Raw genomic sequence first — 18,753 nt, 5'->3', positions numbered from 1 at the left:
CCGGGAAATCCAGACTGGTGCTGGAGAAGCAGGTGGGTGCCGTGTGTCCTGGACCTCAGCAGGCAGGCCCGCTTCCTGTCTAGGCGGGCGGGGCCGGAAATGCGGAGGTGGCCCGCGCTCCCGCCCCGCCCCTTTCTGCCTTTATTCCCTTGACAAAATTAGTCTAGAGTTGGGTTTTGAATTACGTGAGAATTTTGGGACTAGTGTCCCTGGGATAAAAAAAAAAAAAAAGATCGTTGGTTTTAAGTGCGTTTTGCCCCCCCCATTGAACATACCAGGAGACAATATCTGACATTAAATATACTTTTGTAAACATCATTTAAAATGTCTGTATAGTTTTCTTTCATATAGATATACCATGATTTATTTAATCCATTTCTTTGGACATTTAGGTGGCTTCCAGTTATCAATTATTCTAAATAACTTAAAGGCGAACATCCTCAGAAATACTTTTTTATGTATGTGGTTTATAATCTCCTTGCAATAAATTACTAGGGATAGAATTACCTGGTAAAGTTTGTTTTATAAGTTGTTTGCTCAAATTATTTGCCTGTTTTTCTGATGAGGTATTGTTTATTTTCTTGGTTAGCAAAATCTCTCTAAATGTGCTATTTGACCAAAAAAAATCATAAAAATGAAAACTAATTTTAAACATTTAGTTAAGTGACTTTCAGCCTCTTACTTGAAGCCACGTTTTTCTGAAAGCATTGTGAATACTCTATTTGCTGTCGATGATTTTCATGAGTTGCTTTACACTAATTCTTTCTAAATTAAAGCCTAAGTATTATGGTCTTACTGCACATACTGATTGTGATCAAAGTATGTTTTGAAAATTTTTAAAATATTTTATCATTAATGACTATGTATTGTACTAAAGTGTTTTTCAAACTGCAGATTCCAACCGTTAGTGGATTGTGAAACCAATTGGGTAGCTCCCAGCAAGATTTTCAGGAAATCAGAAAGAACAGAATATATAAAAGCACACCATCTTTTGCACGGGTATTATTTCATGAACTATTTGTTTAGCTTTTTTATAAAGTATATGTGCCCTGGGTCATGGTGTAGAATAGAATTCATACTGTGAGTCACAATTTTAAAAAGGGTTTTTTTGGAAAGGCTTTAGTTAGAATGGTTAAGAATGGAGTCTTCCTGTGAAGGTTTGAGTCTCAGATCTACCACTTTTCCAGCTTCGTGACCTTGGGTTAGGTACCTCACCTCCTTCACACCCTGTCTTTTTGAGGGTAAAATGGGAATAATGTGTCTACCTTATGAAGCTGCTGTGACGATGAAATGAATTAATCTAAGCAACTGCTTAAAGTAAACATCAGCTATTATTGTTAACATAGTGATTAATACAGGCTCATTTTTCATCATAGAAAAATTTTAAATACATTAAAAACTGTTTCCCATAATCTCATCCCACCAAGATAATCACTAGAAGAATCTTTTTTCTCCTTAATACCTTAGGAATATAAAAATTTAATGCCCACACAAGTTTTAGTCATTTGATGAGAATTATGCGTCCACTTATGCAGTCTCGGAAGAGAAGCTTTAAAGATTAACGATCTAACATGTCCAGAAATTTTGGCATGTAAATATAACCTACCTAAACTAGGTTCACAAAAGATAAGAGTTAAGCCTAAGCCACTTTGTAGAATAAAGATGAAAGCAATGAGGTCAAGAAGTCTGAAATGTTAGGACACCTGGGCTGCTGAGTCATTTGGGCCAATTCTTGATTTCAGCTCAGGTCATGATCTCACGGTTTGTGGGTTCAAGCTCTGGGGTGGGCTCCTTGCTGACAGTGTGGAGCCTGCTTGGAATTCTCTCTCCCTCTCTCTCTGTCCCTACCCCCCACTTGCTCGCTCTCTCTCTCTCTCTCTCTCTCTCTCAAAAATAAATAAATAAACTTAAAAACCTTAAACTTAAATAAAATAAACTGAAAAAATGTTATTTTTATAAAGAAGAACTCATTATAACAGCTTTATGTGGGCAGCTATTTCATTAACTCCTAAAGTTGAGACCCTTTAAATATAGCTCTTATTATAAGTCCTACTCAAATGAGCCTGACCAAGTAGACACATTTCTTAACAACTTCTCCCAAGGTGATCTCATCCCTTCTGTGACTTTAAATCCCATGTAGATGCCCATAAATTGTTACATTTCCATTTTTAACTCACTTCTCTGAGCCCTGGACTTAAACATCCAACTTTCTGCTTCATGTCCCTTCTTGGAAATCGCACAGATGTTTTAAAGTCAACATAACTAAACAGCTTTTGATTTTCTTCCCCCCACTGAAACTTGTTCTTCCTAGGGCCTTTCCTGTTGTCAGTGAGCATCGCCCAGCTGCTCAAGCCTGAAGCCGGAGAGTGTCTTTTATTCTGCCTTCTCCCCCAGTCCCTAACTCCAGTCCCATCAGGAGCTCCTGTCACGTTTGCCTCCAAAATATGTCTCCAGTGTGTCCTGTTCCCCACGTCCCTGCAGGCACTGCTTGGGGCTGGCCAGCCACGGTGTACTAGGAACTGTGCTTACCTGCCTCTGCTCTTGAGCCCGGAACTTGGGGTGATTTGTCCTAATGCACGTCAGCCATGTGCCCGGATTAAAACCATGAATAACTTCCCATTTCACTTAGGACAAAATCCACCTTCCTTACCCTGAGCCTAAAAGGCCCCAATGCCCTTCTTCTTCTCCAGAATTTCTCATCATCCTCTCTCTCATTTTGACCACACTGGCCTTCTCTCAAGAGTGGAACTCACCCAGAATTTTTACTTTGAGACTCCATACACACTTTTTTTTTTCTCTGCCTGGGACACCTCCCTCTCTCCTTTCTCCTGTACACGGGATTTTCATCCATCTAGTCTCAGTTTCTATGTTACTTCCTCAGTGAGGCTTTGCCCAACCACCCAGTAGGATTCCTCCTGCTGCCCCGAACCCATCATTCTCCATCACGGCACCCTATTGTCCTATTTGTTTCTTTCATAGCATGCATCATGATTCATTCATTATATATTTCTTTATAACAACTTCCTCCTGTTTTATTCCTCATTAAATATGAAGTAATGAGTGAATAACTGAGTAAAAAGGAAAATGGGTAAATTTTGGAAGGAGCACATTTATAAGCTTGCTTATTTCCAACTTTTATAAGATCTAGATCTTTCGGAGGATCTTTTAAGTTTTCAGAGTGCATTGTAATATTTCATCACTAGGGGGCAGTTCTACCTCTCTGATCAAGTTTACCTAGTTTATTACCTCAGACCTTGGTTTTTTTCTGCTGTATCATCTACTTCCTTCATATGTCTCTTTTGAGGAAAAGTATTCAAATTGGGAGATCCTGATCATGTTCACATAAATCTATATGTATTCCTGTCATGTGTATTGGTTCTTTGTTGGTATACTGTATTACAGGCTATGCTACAACAAACTTCAGAAAATTAAATTTTATATTTATATATAGTTTCACATTTTTAATATATAATATTTTAATACCGTTATCCTCTGGATTTTGGGGGGAAAGGCATTAGGTCAGGGTGGGCAATCTGTCTTGTCAGCATCATAATATCTCTACAAAATGATTTTTTTAAGTTAACTTGTTTATTTTGAGAGAGAGGGTGAGAGAGAATCACAAGAGCAGGCAGCACGGAGCCTGACACGGGGCTGGAACCTGTGAACCCTGAGATCATGGCCTGACCTGAAATCAAGAATCAGATGCCTAACCGACAGAGCCACCCAGGCGCCCCAACAAAATCTTAATATAAGATACAGGTGCACAGATGTGCAAAATGATCTTTTTCCTGTTGGCAAACACTCAAATTACATGAAAGGAAAGGAGCAACAGTCTGTAGATCTCTATCCTTTCCTGGGAATTTATGGCAAGGATTTCTGAGCATTTCCCCCGAACTTAATATCATTAGCCTTGTTTAAAAAACAAACAAACAAACAAAAAAACCCCAAAAACTCAGCCTGGAGATGTTTTATTTATTACCAGCCTTGAGATTAGCCAATAACCATACTTACTCTTAAGGTAATTTTTCAGTTCTGAAAATTTGAAATGCTTTACTCTAGCAAAATCAGAAGTATGTGGTCAAGAAACTTTGGTCAAGAATCCCATAGTTACAAGCTGACAGGCTGTATCAACTGTCAACTTTACATTTGTTACATCGGCTAAAGTGATGTCACGTTAAGTGGCAAACAGACACGTGCCATCCTTTGTCACCATCATGTCAACTGCTATTTACAGACATCTGAATGTCTGTATGATTTTGTTGATTATAGTGCTGATATTTTCAACCCTGGTTATAATTTACTATTTTTAAAGCCTGTAACAGTTTCCAGCCAAGCATTCATTAAGTGCTAATGCCGAAAAATGCATCTGAAAATCAGTTATTTGGGAATAGAGGTTAGAAGTGACAAAAAGCTATGAAGAAAGCAAAAATCTGTTGTGATACATATTACTTTTAATTTAGGAGAATTCTTAATTGTTAGAGAGCTGACAAAATAAAAGCAGCACTAAAGCATACATACCTTTAACTTCAGGAAAATTATTGCATAACCAGGCAAGAACGATGGATATGGTGTGGCTGTAATGTGTCTCTAAGTCCAATTATTGTCTCCACTAAGTATTTTTGATTATTTGAAAGGTGGACATAGGAATGTAAAAAAATCTTATTTCAAATGTTTGTTCTACCTAAGTATATTTTAACACAAAAATGTGATAAGAATGTTATAGATTTATGAACAATTAGAACCCATCTCCCTATTTTACCTTTTGGTTCATCAGGAAAATAACTCTTGAATTATGAGACCAACAATTTCCAAAACCTTGGAGAATATGTCCCTCATAAAGTGTGATCATTTTATGCTCACATGTATATGTGTGTATATATCTATATATCTAATCTATATCTATATCTATATAAGAGTATAGATGGGGTACCTGGGTGGCCCTGTTGGTTGAGCGTCTGACTCTTAATTTTGGCTTAGGTCATGATCCCAGGGTTATGAGATTGAGCCCCGCGTTGGGCTCCATGCTGAGCATTCATTCTCTCTTGAGATTCATTCCCTCTCTCTCTCTGTCTCTCTGTCTCCCTCCCTCCCTCCCTCTCACGCTCTCTCCCTCTCTCCCCTGCATTTTCTCTCTAAAAGAAAAAATACAGATAACATATACATACCTATTTATATGCACACACATACACACATTTCCTCCATTAATTTATATAACCAACCACTTATAAAGACACTAAAAGCTGACAGCCATTGATATTACTGTGGGGTTGTATATGAGCGTGTCACATAACTTTTGCCCTTTCAGTCCCATCTCTTTCCATGTGTCATTATATTAGTGCACCCATATTCTCATCAGCTATCACTTTTAGATTGAAGGTGCTGTAGTTGTTGTTACTTTTGTATCCTTTATCCTTTTATAGGTTGCCTTCCAGCCTTTGTTTTGTAGACTTGGTCCCCGTGTGTGTGATAAGATTAAAACGTGATAGTTGTTCCCCATTTTATGAATAGTGTTTTGTTCCCCAGATCCATTTTCAGGTTAACTGCTTCGCATTTAGGATCTGTTTTTCCATGAAAATAATATACATGGTGGCTCAATTTCCAAGCCAACCCACAGAACCTGTTTCTTCATAACTAACTTAATCACCATTTACAGCCTGGTTTCTATGAGAAAATTATGCATTGCAATTTCTAACTCTGGATCAAGAAAACATACTTAACTCCCTGGATCTATCTACTACACAGACACACACACACACACACACACACCATACCACACACGTTCACTTTAGAGACTCCTTTCTCCACTTTTTACCCCATTCTGGTAGTGGGAACACATGCACAGCTGATTTTCAATACAGATGATTTCATGGAGGAATGGAGCCTGGGAATGCCATGATGCTTAAAGAGGAGTTAGAAGATGAGGCCCAATAGGATTGTCATCTACTTTGTTCCTGCCCATAGCCTTTGGCAGTTTGGGTTGTGACTCTAGTGGAGTTGGGAGCTACGGGAATCTTCATTAAGGATGTGAGTAGCTTCCATGTTTTAACTGAAAACAAGTAGGCTCTGGTTGTGCAAAATCAGGTGCTGATAAAGGGCATCGACAAAAAACCTACAACTAACATCCTGTGTAATGGTGAAAGATGGAATGCCTGTCCCCTAAGATCAGGAAAAAGGCAAAGGTGACTAGCCTCACCATTCCCGTTTAATGTCATGCCGGAAGTCTTAGCCTGTGTATTAAGGTGGAAAAAAAAAAAAAAAAAGAAAAGTTAAAAAGGCATATGGATTGAAAAGGAAGAAATAAAACTGTCTGGTTTTGACAATGATTGTTGTTTACATTAAAAAAATCACAAGGAATGTACAAAAAAATCTTAGAACTAATAAGTGAGTTTATTTAGCAAAGTCCCTGGATACAAGATGAACACACAAAAATCCATTGTATTTCTATATACTAGCAATGAACACCTGGAAACTGAAAATTTTTTTAAAGAACATTTACAATAGCCCCCCAAATTGACATTTTTTAAATTTTATTTTTTATTTTTTAAAATTTATATCCAAATTAGCATATAGTGAAACAATGATTTCAGTAGTAGATTCCTTAATGCCTCTTACCCATTTAGCCCATCTCCCCTCCCACAGCCCCTCCAGTAGCCCTCAGTTTGTTCTCCATATTTATGAGTCTCTTCTGTTTTGTCCCTCTCCCTGTTTTTATATTATTTTTGTTTCCCTTCCCTTATGTTCATCTGTTTTGTCTCTTAAAGTCCTCATATGAGTGAATTCATATGATATTTGTCTTTCTCTGAGTTATTTCACTTAGCATAGTACCCTCCAGTTCCATCCACATAGTTGCAAATGGCAAGATTTCCTTCTTTTTGATTGCCGAGTAATACTCCATTGTATATATGTACCACATCTTCTTTACCCATTCATCCATCGATGGACATTTGGGCTCTTTCCATACTTTGGCTCTTGTTGATAGTGCTGCTATAAACATGAGAGGGGCCCACGTGTCCCTTCGAAACCGCACACCTGTATCCCATGGATAAATGCCTAATAGTGCAATTGCTGGGTTGTAGGGGAGTTCTATTTTTAGTTTTTTGAGGAACCTCCATCCTCTTTTCCAGAGCGGCTGCACCAGCTTGCATTCCCACCCAAATTGTCATTTTGAGGTTTAAATCTAACAAAATATGTATAGGATCTATCTTTTGAAAATTATAATACTCTGAGGAAAGAAAGACCAAAGTAGTGGAGAAGCTTACTTTGTTTGTGGATTGGAAGACTTAACGTAGTAAAGATGTCAGTTCTTCTCATTGATTTATTATCTTGTTCCTGATACTAGAGGAAAAGCTTTCAACGTTTAACAATTAGTTGTGGACTTGTCATATGTAGCCTTTACTATGTTGAGGTATGTTCCTCTATATTGTACACTTGTTGAGAGTTTTTATCAGAAATGGGTGTTGAAGTTTGTCATTCTTTTTCTGCATCTGTTGTGTTGATCATATGATTTTTAACTTTCTCTCTATTAATGTGGTGTATCACATTGGTTTATTTGCATATGTTGAACCATCCTTACATCCCAGGAATAAATTCCACTTCATCATGGTGTATGATCCTTTTAATGTGCTGTTGAATATTTTGCTAATATTTTGTTGAGAATTTTTACATCTATTTTCATCAAAGATATTGGCTTGTTGTTAACTTCTCTGGTAGTGTCCTTATCTGGCTTTGGTATCAGGTTAATTTTGGCCTCATAAAATAAGTTTGGGAATATTCCTTTCTCTTTAGTTTTTCAGAAGAGTTTGAGAAGAATTGGCATTAGTTCTTTTTTAAATGTTTGGTAGAATTTACCAAACCATTTGGTCCTGGACTTTTCTTTGTTGGGAGGTTTTGATTTCTCATTTAATCGTTTTACTCATATTGGTCTGCTCAGATTTTCTCTTTCTTCATGATTCAGTCTTGGTAGGTTGTATGTTTCTAGGAATTTGTCCATTTATCTTAGGTTGTCCAATTTGTTGGTATATAATTGTTTCATAGTAGTCTCTTATGATCCTTTGTACTTGAGTGGTGGCTGTTGTAATATCTCTTCTTTAATCTGATACGTATATTTTTGAGTCTTCTTTATTAGTCTAGCAGAAGGTTTTTGTTAGTTTTATGTTTTCAAAAAAACAACTCTTAGTTTCATTCATCTTTTCTATTATTTTCTGGTCTCTTTCATTTATGTTCTGTTCATTGTTATTTCCTTCCTTTTGCTAACCTTGGGCTTAGTTTTTTCTTCTTTTTCTAGTTTCTTGAGGTTTAAAGTTTGAGATCTCTCTTTTTTCTTAATGTAGCCATTTATCATTATACACTTCCTTCTTAGAACTGCTTTTGTTGTAGTCCATAAATTTTGAGTTGTCGTGTTTCCATTTTTGTTTGTTTCATGATTATTGTTATTACTATTTTTATCTTTTGATTTCTTCTTTGGACAATTGGTTGTTCAGGAGTGTATTATTAGTTTCTACATATTTGTGAACTTTATAGTTTCTCTCCTGTTATTGGTTTCTAGTTTCATATTGTTGTGGTTGGAAGAGATACTTGGTATGATTTCAGTCTTCTTGAATTTTTAAGACTTGTTTTATGACCTAACATAGGACCTATCTTGGAGAATATTTTGTGTGCATTTGAGAAGATTATATATTCTGGTGCTGTTGGGTGGAATGTCTATTAGGTCCATTTGATCCAAAGCATAGTTAAAGCCTAATATTTCCCAGTTGGTTTTCTGCCTGGATGATCTATCCACTGTTGAAATTGGGGTATTGAAGTCCCCTACTATTGTTGTTTTTCCCTTTAGATTTGTTAGTCTTTACCTAATATATTTGGGTGTTCCCATGTTGGGTGAATATATTTTTAAATTTGTTACATCTTCCTGATGAGTTGACTCCTTTATCATTATCATAAGTGCCTTCTTTTTCTCTTATTACAGCTTTTGAATTAAGTCTGATATGAATTAAGTCTGATATCGAACTCTGTTTTGGTTTCCACTTGCATGCGGTATCTTTTTCTAACCTTTCACTTTGAGCTTTTGTGTCCTTGAAGCTGCAGTGAGTCTCTTGTAGGTGGCATATAGTTGGGTCTTGTTTTTTATCCATTCAGCCACTCTATTCCTTTTGAATGGAGAATATAATCTATTTACATTTAGTGTAATTATGATAGGTAAGGACTTACCAGTGCCATCTTATTCATTATTTTCTGGCTGTTTTGTAGCTCCCATATTCTTGTATTCCTTTCTTGCTGTATTCCTCTGTAAATTGATGATTTTATATAGTGGTATCTTTGATTCCCTTAATCCTTTGTGTATCTGCTGAGGTTTTTGCTTTGTGGCTACCATGAAACTTATATAAAACATCTATAGATAATTACTGTCTGTTTTATTCTGATAACAACTTAACTTTGATCACATGCCACAAAACTACCTTTTTACTTCCCCCTTTCAGTTTTTGATTAATCACTTTATATTATATATTTATTAACAAATTGTTGTAGCTATAGTTATTTTTATACTTTTGTCCTTTAATCTTTATACTGGAGTTAAGTGGTGAATACCCCACCATATTACAGTATTAGAATATTCTAAATGTGACTGCATTCTTACTTTTACCAGTGTGTTGTACATTTCCATGTTACTAATTAACATCCATTCATTTTATTTTATTTTATTTTATTTTATTTTATTTTATTTAGTACTCTCTACACCCCATTGTGGGGCTTGAACTCATGACCCTGATATCAAGAGTCACATGCTCTTCTTACTGAGCCAGCCAGGTGTCCCACTTGTTTTCATTTTAACTTCAAGAATCCTTTTTATCACTTCTTATAAAGCAGGTCTAGTGGTGAATAACTTCCTCACCTTTCATTTGTCTGGGAAAGTCTTTGTGTCTCTTTCATTTCTGAAGGACAGCTTTGTCAGAGTTTTTTTTGTTGGTGTTTTTCCTGTCAGCATGTTTTGTACGTAATTTCAGTGTCTCCTGGCCTCTAAGGTTTCTGCTGAGAAATGCAGTGATAGCTTTATGGGGATTCCCTTGTAAATTACAAGCTGCTTTTTTCTTGCTGCTTTTAAGATTCCTTCTCTGTCTTTGATCTTTGGCAGTTTTATTGTAATGTGTCTCGAAGAACATCTTTTCAAGTTGAGTTTGTTTGGGGACCTATGAACTTCATGAATTTGCATGTCTAAATCTCTCCCAGATTTTGGAAATTCTCAGCCTTTCTTATTTCTTTCTTTCTTTCTTTTTTTAAATGTTTATTTATTTTTGAGACAGAGAGAGACAGAGCATGAACAGGGGAGGGCCAGAGAGAGAGGGAGACACAGAATCTGAAACAGGCTCCAGGCTCTGAGCTGTCAGCAGAGAGCCCGACGCGGGGCTTGAACTCACGGACTGTGAGATCATGACCTGAGCCGAAGTCGGACGCTCAACCGACTGAGCCACCCAGGCGCCCCTTTCTTATTTCTTTAAATAAGCTTTTTGGTGTCTTCTCCCTCTCTTCTCTGTCTGGCACTCCAGTAATTCATGGATTGTTTGTTTTGATCGTCAAAACACCAGTAGATCACATAGGCTTTCTTACTCTTTTCCATTCTTTTTTCTTTTTCTCTGACTGAATAGTTTCAAAGATCCTATCTTCTGATTCACAGATTCTTTCTTCTGCCTGGTCCATTCTGTTGTTGATGGTCTTGCTTACATTTTCCATTTCATTCATTGCATTATTCAGCTCCAAAAGTTCTATTTGGTTCTCTTTTATGATTTCAAAACTCTTTGTTAAACTTACCATTTTGTTCATGCATTTTTCCTCCTGATTTCGTTGAATTATCTTTCTGTGTTTTTTTTTTTTTCTTTTTTTCTTTTTTTGGAGCTCATTGAGTTTCCTTAAAAGCCCTATTTGGAATTCTTTATCAGGTAAACAGCAGATCTTCATGTCTTTGGTGTCGGTTACTGGAAGATTATTGTGTTCTCTCAGTGGTGTCATGTTTCCTTCATTTTTCATGTGTCTTGAAGTCTCATGATGCTGTTTTCACATTTGTAGTAGTAGTCATCTCCTCCAGTCTCCACTGACTGATTTGGGGAGGGAAATACTTTTTGTCAGCCCTGCTAGGGATTCTGAGGCTTTCTCTGGCCTTCAGTGGATTCACCTGTTGTACTCTTGCTTCCTCTTGTGGCAGGTTCTGAAGCTTATGTGTCTTCTCTGTATTCTGCAGAGCCAGGTTGTATACTGACAACCTTCCTTTTACTTTTCCAAGGGCAGTCTCTCCCAGGCCCATAGGTTGGTGCACATTCTTACTAGTCATCTACATAAGCTCAGCATTGCTTCCCTTGGGAGTGTGCATGGGGAGTTGGCCACCGGCTCAGAAGGGGGATGTATGGGTGAGATGTGTGGAGTGCTTGGGGTATCTTTGGGCTGGCTGGCTGAATCTGTGGGTGAGGCATTCCCAGTGCTCATGGGAGGGCCTTCTACTAGAGCACATGACATGGTTAGTAAGACTCACGTCTCTTTGATATATTGTGAGCCCTGGCTGCTGTCTACTAGCCACTCACTGACACCTATTTGTTCCGCTCAAACTCAGTACTCTGGATGAGGCAAGAGGGAAGTAGGCCTGTTTGGCAGCATTTTCTCAAAATGGCTCTCCTCATTCTTGGGCCACACCAAAGTTTCAGCCTCCTGCCTGTATCCCACAGCTCTCACCACGTTGTGGGTGGGTGCCAAGTTATCGCTGTGAAGCTGGGATATGATAGGGACACGTCTTTATTGTCCGTCTTGCTGATGTCACTCCCTCACCACAGTTAATTTTAAAACACTTCCATTACTCCAAATGGAAATTCTATACCGTTTAGCTATCACTCCCCAACCCCACATTTCCCTCCCCCTATACAATTATGTATTTACTTTTTATATCTGTAGATTTGCCTATTCTGGATACTACATGTAAGTGGAATCATATTATAAGTCGTCTTTTGTAACTGACTTCTTCCGTTTAGTATATTAAACAAATTTTAATGTTTATTTATTTTTCAACGTTTTTTATTTATTATTTTTGGGACAGAGAGAGACAGAGCATGAACGGGGGAGGGGCAGAGAGAGAGGGAGACACAGAATCGGAAACAGGCTCCAGGCTCCGAGCCATCAGCCCAGAGCCTGACGCGGGGCTCGAACTCACAGACCGCGAGATCGTGACCTGGCTGAAGTCGGACGCTTAACCGACTGCGCCACCCAGGCGCCCCTAATGTTTATTTATTTTTGAGAGAGAAAGTGCACGTGCAAGCCAGGGAAGGACAGAGAGAGAGGGAGACACAGAATCCAAAGCAGGCTCCAGGCTCCGAGTTGTCAGCACAGAGCCCAACATGTGTCTTGAACCAGCAGACCACGAGATCAAGACCGGAGCCAAAGTCGGACGTTCAACTGAGTGCACCACCCAGGTGCCCCCCATTTAGTATATTTTTAAGGTTAATCTATGTTGTAGCATATATCAGTACTTCATTTTTATGGCCAAATAATATTCCATTTTATGGATATACTACATTTTGTTTACAGTTTCGTCCCTTTGTGGATATTTGGATTATTTTAACTTCTTGGTTATAGCCAAGGTACAAAGGCAACTAATGAAGGAAGGATACTTACTCTTTTCAACAAAGGGTATAATGTTGGAACAATTGGACATCCATATGGAAAATAAAAAGGAATCTTGACCTAAACTGCACACTTTATACAAAAATCAACTTAAAATTGATTGAGATCTAAATGTAAAAGTTAAACTATGACACTCCTAAAAGAAAGCATCAGAGAAAATCTTTGGGACCTAGAGTAGGCAAAGAGTTCTTACATAGGATGCTAAAAGCACAATCTAAAGAAAAAAATATATGAATTGGAATTCATCAAAATTAAAAACTCTTACTCTGCCAATGACACAGTCAAGAGAATGAAAAGACAAGCTAGAGTATGAGAAAATACTTGCAAATCACATGTCCAGTTAAGGTCTAGTATCGCTAATATGTAGGGAACTCTCAAAACTCAACACTAAAGAGCAAACAACCCAATTAAAAAATGGTAACAGATATGAACAGGCACTTCACCAAAGAGAATATAGAGATGACAAATAAGCACATAAAAATATATTCATGGGCATCTGGACTTGAACTTGCACATACATACAACTCTGGGCCGTTTGAAGCTTTCTCTTAGTGGTATAAGAGACAAAATAATGCCATTCTCCCACATGGCTTTGGAAAAAGTGATGGAAATCCACCCATCACCCCCAAACAAACCCCCAGATATCCAACATCTTCAATTTTTGGAGAAAATTCAACTGAAAACCACAATGCAATACCACAACATACCTGCTGGAAACAAACTACTTCATCCACACAGTGGAATATTTGTCCGCAGTTAATAGGAATGAATTGTGGACATCTGCACATGACAACTTGGATGAATCTTGTAGGCATTCTGCTGAGTGAAAGAAGCCCGTTTCAAAAGGTTGCGTATGGTATGGTTATATTTATGTGACGTTCTTAAATGACTACACTATAGGATGGAGACCAGATCCATGGTTGCCGGGGGTTAGGGATGGGGGAGGGTGTGATTCCAAAGAAACAGCCCAAGGGAATTTTGGGGGTGATGAAATTGTTCTGTATTGATTGTGGTGGTGGTCGCACAAACGTATACAGGTGTTAAAATACACAGAACTACATCCAGTCAGGTGCTTGCTAATTGGGGGGCAATCTTGAACTATAAGACCAGGAGGAAATAGCCATCATGAAATAATGTTTTATGAGATGAAAAACGAAAAAAAAGGAGTAACTTTTTTTCTGAAATAGCCTCTTGTTCTTCTCACAGGTTTAGGCTCTTTGAAAAAATGTATTTTTTCCTCCTAAGTACTTTTTTCAAAGACCTGTCTTCACTATTTTCTAAAAGCCTTCCTGATTTTTTTTTTTTAGAAAAAATTTTTAGAAAAATTTTAGGTTAAATCTCAAAAAAAAAGTACCACTCAAATTGTCTTATTATCTTGGGGGGTTTGTAAGACAGTTTCTTCTAATAAGTGTGATTCATGAGGTCTTAGAAATCTTTGTTGCAGATTTTTTTCTAAAGTGACACTGGTACCAAAATATGACTATTATGTTTTTCTGGTATAATGTTAGCCATCTTACACAGGCTGAATTGATCTCATTCTGAGACATTCTCTTGTATTTGAATTCTTCCTATTACAAAGAATAAGAAAAGCATACCTTTTGACATCTTATGGCAGACAAAGTTTGAAAGGGACCATAAAATAAAGGGTGATCCTGAATGTAGTACATCCGTTTCCAGAGTAAATACGGGACTAGAATGTATAATAGGAGCTTAACTTGTACGGACCAAAAGTTAACCTTCTGTATATTATACTTGACGTTTGTCAAATCCCTATTAGAATCCTCTTCATCTCTGAGCTTGGCAACGTAAGCAAGATGTGGAAACAGTTGGCAGGTTTCCTGAGAAGACAATGGAAATTAGAGTAGAGAATGAAAATAAAACCTTCAAGAGAAGGTTAAAAGAATTGAGGTTTCCTAGGGAAGGGAGGTGAAAGCACACGGAGAGCTGGAACATGGATGGTAACTCTTCATTTCATCTGACCAGGGGGTGCAAAAAAGACTGTCCTAAATTTTTCCAGAGGGATTTATTGGGCATGTGACGACCTTTTGTCTCCATTCCAAGATGATTGAGACCATGTTGTACGCACCGTCGTCTTTCCTGGGCTTTTCTCATATTGCACTTTTCTGGTTCGCTCTCTACCATTGGGGACATTCTTATTTTGACTGTCTTTCTCGGAGGGGGTCTCTCCTTGGCTGTCTCTGCTTCCTTCCATCATTTTACCCTTCCCCCTGGACAAATCTCATGGTTTTTGCTTCTGTCTTACTCATCTCGAATCCATCCTCTCCACACAACCACCAGTGAGATCTGTCCAAGGTAAAACATGCCATATCACGTCCTGCTCAAAATCCTTCAGCTGCTTCCTGTAGCCTACAGCAGAGGCCTGGGACCACCACCTCTGCAGGGGCTGGATCTGGGAAAGGAGAGGAGGAGTGATGGGTGTCCGTACCCCCCCAGCCACTCCCATCACTGTGGCAGCCCAACCTGAGAGATGGTTGTTTGCCTGCGTGTGTCAGTTACCCACCCAGCATGTCTGGAAACAAGGTAGAAAATAATGGGCCTATGGAACAAGTTCTGCTCCTGAGAAGAGCATGGGAGACCCTCCAGGCTTGGTCCCCTGCTTGTGCAGCCCCCGCACACCCCATCCTGCCTGGAAGCGAGGGTTCTCTTCCTCGCGTCTTCTGTCACACACGGCCCACAGTTCTCAGGATTCGGTTTTCTCAATAGCAAAACTCTGAAGGCAAGTATAAGCTCTTTAAATTAAGAGAGTTGTTTGAAATACTTTGTAAGGATTGTTTGACGTACATTTTAAAGACCCAGGGAGGCCGGCTTTCCCGATTTTTGTCCTACAGTATCTCTGGAGGGATGTGCCATTTTAGTTTCGAGTTTGGATGGGGTATTGATGAGATGAAAATAGGGATCAAGATTTAGTGTATGTTTATTGGATACTAGTGAACAAGCCCATTAAGAATTATAATTCTTCTCGGGGCGCCTGGGTGGCTCAGTCGGTTAAGCGTCCGACTTCGGCTCAGGTCAGGATCTCGCGGTCCGTGAGCTCGAGCCCCGCGTCGGGCTCTGGGCTGGTGGCTCAGAGCCTGGAGCCTGCTTCCGATTCTGTGTCTCCCTCTCTCTCTGCCCCTCCCCCATTCATGCTCTGTCTCTCTCTGTCTCAAAAATAAATAAAGGTTAAAAAAATTAAAAAAAAAAAAAAAGAATTATAATTCTTCTCGGGGCTGCTGGGTGGCTCAGTCGGTTAAGCGTCCGACTTTGACCCAGGCCGTGATCTCACAGTTTGTGGGTTCAAGCCCCGCATCGGGCTCTGTGCTGACAGCTCAGAGCCTGGAGCCTGCTACAGATTCTGTGTGTCCCTCTCTCTCTGCTCCTCTCCCGCTCATGCTCTGTCTCTCTCCTTCAAAAATAACTTTAAAAAACATGAAAAAAAATAAAAAAAAAAGAATTGTAATTCTTCTCTGTGGAGTCATAAAATATTGGAGGCACAAGGCCCTTAGAGATCATCTACCTCAATCATTATACAGATGAGAAAAAAACTGAGGCCCTTGTGAGACTTGCCTGGGACACAGGAGACAGTGTGCTTAAGTCTTCAGGGTCCCATTACAGCAATTTTCCTTTTAACACAGGACTTTTTGAACTTGAGATGTATATATGAAGCCCCCCTCCCTTTTAAGTAAAATATATCCACTTACTTTTTTGTGTGAAATGTTTCAAATTTACACAAAAATAGAATAGGAAGCTATTGTTCAAATAACTGATTGCTGTGTGTATATACTTGTGTGTGTGTATGTATATATATTTATATATATATATATACACATTTGTATATAAATATATTTATGTATATTTAATATTTAGGTAAGGTGACTTAAATTATGGAGTGGTAAGAACTAGTTATCTTCGACATTGGGAAACTCAGCTGAAGCCGTTGACTCTCTCTTAACTAGCAATATGACCTCTAGGCTATTGATTTAATTTCTTGGGTTTATTTCCTGTTGTATTTAAAAAGAAAGTAGAATTACTTTACGATTTTTTGTAACTTCCAAATAAGAGTATTAATACATAATAATGTTAATATGTGGATAATAATAACAACAACAATAATGCAATTGTATCGGGCTTACTACCTACCAGTCATGGTTACAAATACACATGTTAAGTAAACACTCATGTAATTCTTGCAACTACCGAGTGAGGTTGGTATAGTTACTGCTGAGGAAACTGAGGCACGGGGGCTGTTACAGTAGCTCAAGGTGATGCCATTAGTACAAAGTGTAGGTAGGATTGAAGCCTGACAGTCTGGCTCCAGAACTCACCTGTAACTCCTATGCTCCACTGAATGCTCTCTCTTCTCTCTTTTTTTTTAATATGAAATTTATTGTCACATTGGTTTCCATACAACACCCACTGCTCATGCCAACAGGTGCCGTCCTCAGTGCCCATCACCCACTTTTCCCTCCCTCCCACCTCCCATCAACCCTCAGTTTATTCTCACTTTTTAAGTCTCTTATGGTTTGCCTCCCTCCCTCTCTAACTTTTTTTTTTCCCTCTTCCCCCTCCCACTCCCCCATGGTCTTCTGTTAAGTTTCTCGGGATCCACATAACAGGGAAAACATATGGTATCTGTCTTTCTCTGCCTGACTTAATTCATTTAGCATAATACCTTCCACTTCCATCCATGTTGCTGCAAATGGCCAGATTTCATTCTTTCTCATTGCCAAGTAGTATTCCATTGTATATATAAACCACAACTTATCCATTCATCAGCTGATGGACATTTAGGCTCTTTCCATAATTTGTGCTCTCTCTTCTCTTAATCCCGTTACTGCTTTGAATTAGATTTAGTAAAAATGAACACTTAAGGAAGTTTCTCATTCCTCTGTTAAATTTTTTAGATAATAAAGTGTGATTAACAAATGTTTAAATTATAAGGGAATAACTCTTATTAAAATGATTAACTCATTCAAGGAAAATTAAGAAGGTTACTAGTTATTGATAATAGTTCTGTATTTAATGTACTGTTTATTGACCAAAACCAAATCTAAATCCAAGTAAGTTACTCCTAGGACTCTATAATGTTTAAAGTTGTGTAAAGGCTTTAAAAATTATTTTAAAAAGGGGTGCCTGGGTGGCTCAGTTGGTTGGACGTCAGACTTTGGCTCAGGTCATGATCTTGTGGTTTGTGGGTTCAAGCCCCGTGTTGGGCTCTGTGCTGACAGCTCAGAGCCTGGAGCCTGCTTCAGATTCTGTGTCTCCCTCTCTCTCTGCCCCTCCGCCACATGTGCTCTGTCTCTGCCTCTCAAAAATAAACATTAAAAAAAAAATTAAAAGAAATGGAACAAGAGAAGTATTCTTATCTTATTATTTAAAAACGAATGGCTCTTAAAATGACTTGTTTGATTCTCTCTGAATTACGGGGAGAGATAGAGAAGAGTATTTAATTTGATATAGGCATATGTTTGGTTGCTTTCTAAATCTTCTCATATACCACAAGGCTTCATAAATTGTGTTGAGCTCTCCAGAATAAAGGTAAATAACTTATATAGCTATCATAAAAATTATTCCCATGTAAGTTTAAAAATGCATATTGGTATATGCATGCATGTCTGAGTTTATTAACTTGTAAGCTCTTTGATATCAGGATCATGTATTTTTGTGTTTCTCTTCACGGCATGTAACCCATAACCTTTTTGAAACAATATGTGAAAGTGATTTTATATTGGGGGGGGAGGAGAGAGGGGAAAAAGGGGGATTGGGAGGTAGAGGGGTTGGGGAGGGTAGTCCCTAATACTCATTATTATTCAGAAACAAAGTCTGTATACTAATGTTGATTCTAAAATTTAGAAATAATTAACTTTAATTAAAACTAGATTTGAATTCTGTGTAATGGAGGGGAGAGTGTCTTCAATGTCTGTTGCCTTTATAGGTGCATGTGAAGGAACCTTGGCCTGCTCTACGTGTCACCTCATCTTTGAAGACCACATATTTGAGAAGTTAGATGCTGTCACTGATGAGGAGAATGACATGCTCGATCTGGCGTACGGGCTAACGGATAGGTAAGATTTTAGGATGACTTCAACTGTACTGATA

At 38.4% G+C, this 18,753-nt stretch overlaps 1 protein-coding gene across 2 annotated transcripts in view; it reads left to right on the top strand.

Annotated features, from left to right (window-relative positions):
• FDX1 (ferredoxin 1) overlaps window positions 1-18,753 on the top strand; it is a 36,084-nt gene that overhangs the window by 12,369 nt on the left and 4,962 nt on the right. Inside the window, exons 3-4 of one of the 2 annotated variants that reach the window (XM_060604631.3) lie at window positions 12,274-12,443; window positions 18,590-18,678. In XM_060604631.3, coding sequence (XP_060460614.3) covers window positions 12,274-12,443; window positions 18,590-18,661 — 242 coding nt within the window. In that variant the 3' untranslated portion in view covers window positions 18,662-18,678. Of the gene's footprint in view, window positions 1-12,273; window positions 12,444-18,589; window positions 18,720-18,753 lie in introns of those variants that run through there. The other variant, XM_060604630.3, reaches the window with a different exon arrangement.

The sequence above is a fragment of the Panthera onca genome, chromosome D1 (genome assembly GCF_046562875.1).
Source record: "Panthera onca isolate mPanOnc1 chromosome D1, mPanOnc1 haplotype 2, whole genome shotgun sequence".
NCBI classification, from domain to species: Eukaryota; Metazoa; Chordata; class Mammalia; order Carnivora; family Felidae; genus Panthera; species Panthera onca.
The sequence above is the reverse complement of the archived record's forward strand: the minus strand, read 5'-3'. Positions and strand labels throughout refer to the sequence as shown.